Source organism: Pinus tabuliformis, chromosome Q (assembly GCF_031772625.1).
Source record: "Pinus tabuliformis cultivar Carrire ecotype Pingquan chromosome Q, CPIR1, whole genome shotgun sequence".
Lineage (NCBI taxonomy): Eukaryota > Viridiplantae > Streptophyta > Pinopsida > Pinales > Pinaceae > Pinus > Pinus tabuliformis.
This window is the reverse complement of record NC_142296.1, coordinates 449306143-449313385: the sequence shown is the minus strand read 5'-3', so window position 1 is coordinate 449313385 and position 7243 is coordinate 449306143. Positions and strand designations below refer to the sequence as shown.

The following is a 7243-nucleotide window of genomic DNA, read 5'->3' as shown; positions in this document are numbered from 1 at the left end:
CTAATAATATATTCAATATACTACTACTTTCGAAATTTTCGAGATATAAAACTGCCGAAGCTTTTTATAATGTACTTTTGATATTTGTGAGATATAAAACTAATAGCCCCCCATATATATATATATATTATCTTTCAATAATTTTTGTGCATTAAAAAATAATTTTTTTATTTAAATCATTAAACATTCATAAATTTTGTGATTAAAAAACTAAATTTCATTTACCCCACAAACTTCTATGTATTTGTGTTTTCTCGTTAAACTACTTTCCCTGCTCTCTGTATAAAGCAAACAGACATTATGCATTACCATTATCATACGGTTACATGTGTTTCTTTCTCTTTCTCCACTATGGCAACATACAATATTTTCGTTGTACTTGTTGCTTTGTATGTTTTTTCATTTCATGGAAGTCGGGCCAGCAGCGAAGCCAAGGCACCTTCCACTGATCCATTCAGAGTTGATCTCATACGTAGGGATCGAGCAGTCCAACATTATACTTCCCAAAATGCCCAGAGTTCTGACAGTTCTGTTAACTATGTAGAGGGTGTTAACTATGTAGAGGGTGTATATCTTATGCAGATGGCGATAGGATCTCCCGTCCCATTAAATCTGCATTTCATCCTCGACACCGGCAGCGACTTGATCTGGACGCAGTGCAAACCTTGTAATACTACCTTATGCGTACAACAAAGTGATCCAATGTATGATCCTTTCCAATCGTCTTCCTACACGAACCTGTCTTGCTCTAGCCCATTTTGTTTAGCAATAGGTACCTGTGATATCCGGAAAAATTGCGACTATGACTATGAGTACGACAGTGGTAGTACTACTGGCGTGCTAGCTGAAGAGACGTTCAGTTTTCCCATAGCAGGTTCCAGAGCACGTAACTACTTTCCGCACCTTAAGTTCGGCTGCGGTCGCGGGCAAGACGGTGATTTTTTGAACTCCTCGGGTATAGTCGGTCTGGGAAGAGGCCCACTCTCTCTAGTATCCCAGATCGGATCCTCCTTTGATAACATCTTCTCCTATTGCTTAGGATCCGTATCTAATGCCTCAGAAGTCAGCCCTTTATTCTTGGGTCCGTCTCCTAACTTCGGAGCTGTTTATAGCGGCATCCCTCTCATTCAAAACAATAGGTCACAAACTTTCTACTATCTCGGCCTAGATGGAATTAGCGTGGCAGGGGAGCCAGTCTCTATTCCCAAAGGTACATTCGAAATTCAGGCCGATGGAAGCGGAGGCCTCTTCATTGATTCTGGAACTATGTTAACTAATTTGGAGGCTGCTGGATACACGCCTGTTCTCGATGCCGTTCGCTCAAGCATTACAACACAGCCAGTTAGTAATACATCTGCTACTGTGGGTTTCGATCTTTGTTACGTTTTTACGCCTCGTCTCGTATTTCCAAATATTACTTTTCACTTTGCAGGAGGTGCAGATTATGTTCTGCCACCAGAGAACTCCTTCATATCAGATCAGCGATATACTCATGGGTTAGTTTGCCTTGCGTTCCAATTATCTCAGCTCTCAGGTTCGATATTTGGTAACTTTATGCAGCAAAATTTCCATATTGTCTACGATCTTGGCCGGAACGAGCTCTCATTCGCTCCTGCCAACTGTGCTGCTATATGATACCAGTGGCAACAACATAACGTTAGAGATTTTCAATAGTAGCATACATCCTCACGCCTCTCATTGTTCCCACCTTTCCAATAGTAGCTTAAATATATATCTAGCATGTAGCCTCAAGCCTCCCGTTGCTCGTATGTTATTGTGTTTGTGATAAGCTTTCAACAGTATTGCATTGTGCACCATCTCCATCGTTGTATCAAAACTGCACAGTAAAGCTCTTTTTTTGATATATATATATATATATGTATGGGGTTCGTTTAAGTTACTTATGCTTTTATGTGCGTGGAGTGTGGCTTCAATATTTGCAATCCTTTTTGCAAACTTTTTGGAATGAACATGCTCAGATTTGCATAATTGATTCACATTCTTGTTGGACACCTAATCCTTAATGGGTTAGTGTGGAAGCCGAATAGACCAAAGTTTTCTTAGGCTTAATCATTGCGGGTTCTCTCTGTGGCAGAAGAGAAGACTTTCTGAAGCAAGCTGAAAGTCCCCTGAGGCTAGTAGAACGAACCTGACATAGAAATGAATTATTCTGAGACAGTCTCATTCCTAGCTCACTAAGGCAGGATGCCATCCTTCTGAGGCATCCACACTTCCTTTGAAGACAGACAAAATTGACTGAGACATACATCCTGAAGGCTGAAGTAGATCGGAGTCCTGAAGCTGAATATACACAGATTCTCCAAGTGATAAATTGATATGTTGTAGGCCGAGGTAACTCTGAGGCTGGCATCATTTCCTGAGGCTTTTTGGAAGTCCGGCCACAACCTGTATCACACCCGCAGTCACCCAGTACACACTGAGATAAGTGCGGAAGGGTTCCTAAGTCTCGAAATCTGTGAGAAGCTCCTGTAGTGAAATTTGGAAGATTGGTTTAGGCCTGTACAGATTGGGATTTTCACTGGACTGAGGTAAAAAAATTGGGATGAGTATCTGAAGCAAATCGCAGGCAGAAGCATTCTCTCGGGACAGATTTCGGAAAGGTTCTTGCAAGTCTTTGAAGCAGTTATAGGATAAACTCGGATTGTTGATTAGGGTATTATTGTTCGTTTTTGAGAACTGTTGGATTCGGAACTTTGTGGAATTATACTGGACTGTGAAATTGGATTATATTGGCATTATATATGGTCTGTTGTATTGTTGAGTAAACAGTGCTGCTTACTAAGATTACATTATTGTGCTGGATAAATCTGTGTCATGTTTTTAACAAGGAAAACAAGATTTGTTGAAAACCCTAGTCACTTAAGAAAACCTAGGGCGGAAATTACCCTAGATTGCTACATGTAGGGTAGCCATACCAGCATTAAAATTTCGATATTCACCCTTATAAAATAAAAGGAAATGGACAGCTAGCCGTCATTTATAATGCCTAGCAGAAGATGGTCATGGACGTAGCATCATCTATAGCTATGAAGAAGTCAGGATTGTGTTCTCTTTGTTTTATCCTCAAAGATCCATTTCCCACATCTGGAAATGTATTTTGTATATTGTCTTGCCTCAAAAAAAGGTCCAGTTATACTTGTTTCTTGAGGTACCTTTACCAGTTTGGCAGAAAACTCAGAAAAACTGATTCGTACCCCAGTCAAGGCATATGAGCATTCAAGTCCTGTCCATGACAGTGTTATAATTGTTGAAGTTTTGTTAGCCATCATTTCTGATTCAAAAGGGAAGGAGTATTTGAAGGATCCAAGCAAGTTTGCAGTTGTTGATGCCGAGTTGTGGAAGTGTATTTAAAACTCATTATAGTTTCTATTCCTTGATTCATTTGCTGCACATTTACAAAGGATTTTTCTGTGTCTTTGTACTGTGAGTGGGTGTCACTTTTACTCATTGGGTCATAGTTGTAATCAGTCTTTTAAACGGGTGTAATTTTGACAATGAAGAATATGCCTCGAATTACTGAAATATTAGAGTTCTTAAAAACTCTGATTTCCTCTAATCATGAAACATTCCAAGTCAGCAAAGGCTCTCTCTCAGAAATTCAGACATGTCTACAATATGCACAAGAGAAAATTGATTTTTTGCAGCTTGAAACACAGCTACAGCAAGAAGAATTAAAACAAAGGAGTCATTCTGAACCTGTTTCTGTTCAGAACAATGAAGCAGACTCCCATAAACAGCAAGTCAATATTGTTCAAGTTCATTCAGATCCAGTACCCAATAAAGCAGCAATTCTACATGCAGAAACTCAGTTTGCACTTCCCAAGCCCATCATAAGACCTTAGGATCAGCTTGTCCACAACAAGCACGGAAATGGTCTTGGATATGACAATGACTTGTCCTTTCATATTCCAGACTATGCCAAGCCCATTCAGTTTCAGAGTGTTGGATTCATTCATGACAGTTCAGCTTCAGCTGTTCCAAATTCTGCCACTCTTCCACAGCAACAACAACAACAACAGATTGTGAAATGCCAACTGTGACCGAGTTGGCCATCTCAAAGATCACTGTTTTGATCTTCATCCATGTAAGCACTATCATAAAACCAGTCATTCTTCAAACAAATGCTTCAAAAACAAACGTCCCGCAAGAACAAAGATTCATCTTGGATGGATCGCTTCTTGGCAATGGGCATCAACAGCCAAGAAGATATTCCAAACACATGTCAGAACTTGTTCCATAGTATTAAACAATCTTGTAGTTGAGTTTTCTCCATCATCTCACCTTGTATCTGACACGGGGGGAAATGATGGTCATCTACAAGCTTCAAAGCCACATCAAGGGAGCCTGAACCACAACCTGCCACACCAGTTTCAGAGTTGTAGCCAGAAACAAAAATGCCCGTGAACATGCCTTCAGTTGGCAATCTGGACACTTCCTCTAGCAGAAGACTTCAGCTTCTTGCCAGTTTTGGAAGAATTCCAGGAACAAAATTGAGAACACTTCCTCTAGCAGAAGACTCCAGCTTCTTGCCAGTTTTGGAAGAGTTCCAGGAATTGCATTAAGTATTCCAAAGTTGTTGGTCATCCTTAAACCATCACAGGTTGAGACTTCCCTTTTCAGGTTGAAGTTTTACCTTTTATGCGGGGTGAGACCTCCCTTTTATGGTTGAAGGTTTCCCTCTTTAAAACAATAGGATCACTTCCTCTAGCAGAAAACTTCAATTTCTTGCCAGTTTTGGAAGAGTTCCGGGAACTGCACTAAGCGTTCCAGTGTTGGTGGTCATCCTTAAACCACCGCCCTTTTTTCCAACATTTCATAGAGCGCATTCAGCCTAGTGCTGCCATGTATTTTTGCACATTTTGTATTACAGCTCTCTTCTTGGACTCATACATAACCCTTCGGATTAAGGGGGGGAATGTTGGACACCTAATCCTTAATGGGTTAGTGTGGAAGCCGAATAGACCAAATTGGACTCATACATAACCCTTCAGATTAAGGGGGGGAATGTTGGACACCTAATCCTTAATGGGTTAGTGTGGAAGCCGAATAGACCAAAGCAGTCCAAGAGACCTTGGGATGTGAAACCCAACGGTCACAACAATGTACTATAAATGTATATCACTTGTTAATAAAAATTGTACTCACATGATTTATCTTTCCTATTTTATGTTTCCCATGTGTGTTTAACAATTCTAATTTTCCTTATTGTTGAGTTGGGCGGCAACCATTAATATTCTACCCCTATTTCTAAATTTATTGCTTAAGATAGTTTAGGCTATTCTCCATCATAATTAACCATTACTCAATAAAAATAATTGTTTTCTTTTTGCACAGCGATGACTTTAACTTCTCTCTTTTAATCAGTATGGGACTTGAATTGGAGACCTTACGTTTTAGTATGCCCTTCCCCTTACATTTAGTGTGATCTAGGGAGAATGGGAAGAAATGAAAGATTGGAAAAAAATAATAACTTTGAGGTTCAATATTTGGAAAATCTTAAGAGGAGAATGTGTATACAAAATTATTCCCAAGTACATAAAGTTTTAATGAGCAAAGTGGGGAAATCCAGATAGAATTAATTAGGAACATTAATCTAGAATAGTGTAGTCTCATAAAAAAAAAGAGTGGACGAGGGTGGACAATGAGTTAAATTAGGATGTAGTTGGGTGAGAAAATTTGGGACTTGTCACTTGAATTCACTAATGAAGACAAATTAAGTAGCAAAAAAAGGAGATCAAGATACAACTAGGAGAAGAAATAAGGAGTGATGTTGGGTCTTGGGAAAAAAATTAGGAAATCCTTGATGAGAGGGGGACAATGAGTGGGTGAATTTTAAATTAATAAAAATAGTTATTATTGCATAAGTGTTAAGTGTCACGTATGAAACCTCCTATAAAAGTAGAAACAATCTATGGGCGAAGCGATCCTTTTTCCAAATTGTTGGATGGATGACACAATGTTATTTTCTATGACTTTCAAGACTATAGTGAGTTTGGTGAGGTGGAGGTTATTAAAAAGTAAGATCTTGAGGTAGGAGTATTCACCTCCATTGGATAGTCTTTCTTCCTATTCATACCCCATTGTAGCTTGGGGGTCTATGGGGAAAAAGAGTACATAAGGAGTAGCCTAGGAGGTCAACTTGTGTGTCAACAATGTTCATCCTCACACATGGATGCCAGTGACAATAAGGAAGTACAAACACCAACAAAGCCAAGAATAAAAAAACCACTCTTTGTTGAATGGTAACTTATTTATTCATAAAATATGTTAAATGATTGTAGATGTATCTACAATGACCAAATTATAAAGGTGAATGTTATGGTAGTTCAATTGAAATTTATGACTATCTGAAAATTTATGTTTTTTCAATGCTGATGTATTGTTAAGTAATATGTTACATCATAAAGGATGTGGTTAACTATTGACTAGTATTAAATGGATTGCCTAATTGCTTATTTTTTGATGTCCTATCTTAAATTTCATTTGGTATTTAGTTAAATATGAGTTGGTTCCTATATCTAGAACTTGTTCCATTTATCTTGAGTTTGAATTGTATTTAAAATACAAAATAAAAAAATAATTGCCATGATAGGGAAGATCCCTACATTTGGAATCAGAGACTAAGTTTAGCCCCTATGACCCATGAACCCATTAGGTTTATTCCCATCAATAACATTTTATGTTGTCATTGGAAAATTATTTTGATTTGTTATCAATTCATGCTTGAAGTCTAGCATATATATATATATATATATATATATATATATATATATAGAGAGAGAGAGAGAGAGAGAGAGAGAGAATTAGTATAACAATCCAGAAGGTTGTTCAAAGAAATATCTGAAAACCACATAATTTCATCAAAATATGATCACCCTACCTACAACAAATGTTGTAAATAACTGGTCTATAGAAAGTATAAATGAGAAGGAAACTAAAAGACAAAAATAAATAATAATGCTTCCAAGCATGGAAAACAATTCATAGTTTTTAGATATTAAGGATGAATAATTATGAAAATCCTTCCATCAATTCAGCCACTTCAATATGTCCTCCTAGGATTCTTCCATATCTATAAAGAGTACCAACTCTCATGTTTAATTCCTAGAAAATGTGAGAAAAATAAATATTAACAGAAGAGGCCCTAACTACCTTTTTCATATCTATAAAGAGTACCAACTCCCACATTTAATTCCTAGAAAATGTGAGAAAACCTAAATGT

General features: G+C 37.8%; 1 protein-coding gene across 1 annotated transcript; it reads left to right on the top strand.

Annotated features, from left to right (window-relative positions):
* Positions 1 to 351: 351 nt before the first annotated feature.
* LOC149220129 (aspartic proteinase nepenthesin-1-like) lies at positions 352 to 1635 on the top strand. The gene has a single exon (XM_089387002.1). It carries the CDS (start codon positions 352 to 354, stop codon positions 1633 to 1635), a length of 1284 nt encoding a protein of 427 aa, XP_089243128.1.
* The last annotated feature ends 5608 nt before the right edge of the window (positions 1636 to 7243 follow it).

Excerpts from the sequence above, each read along its gene's own strand:
- LOC149220129 (XM_089387002.1), top strand. The coding sequence starts at position 352 with ATGGCAACATACAATATTTTCGTTGTACTTGTTGCTTTGTATGTTTTT.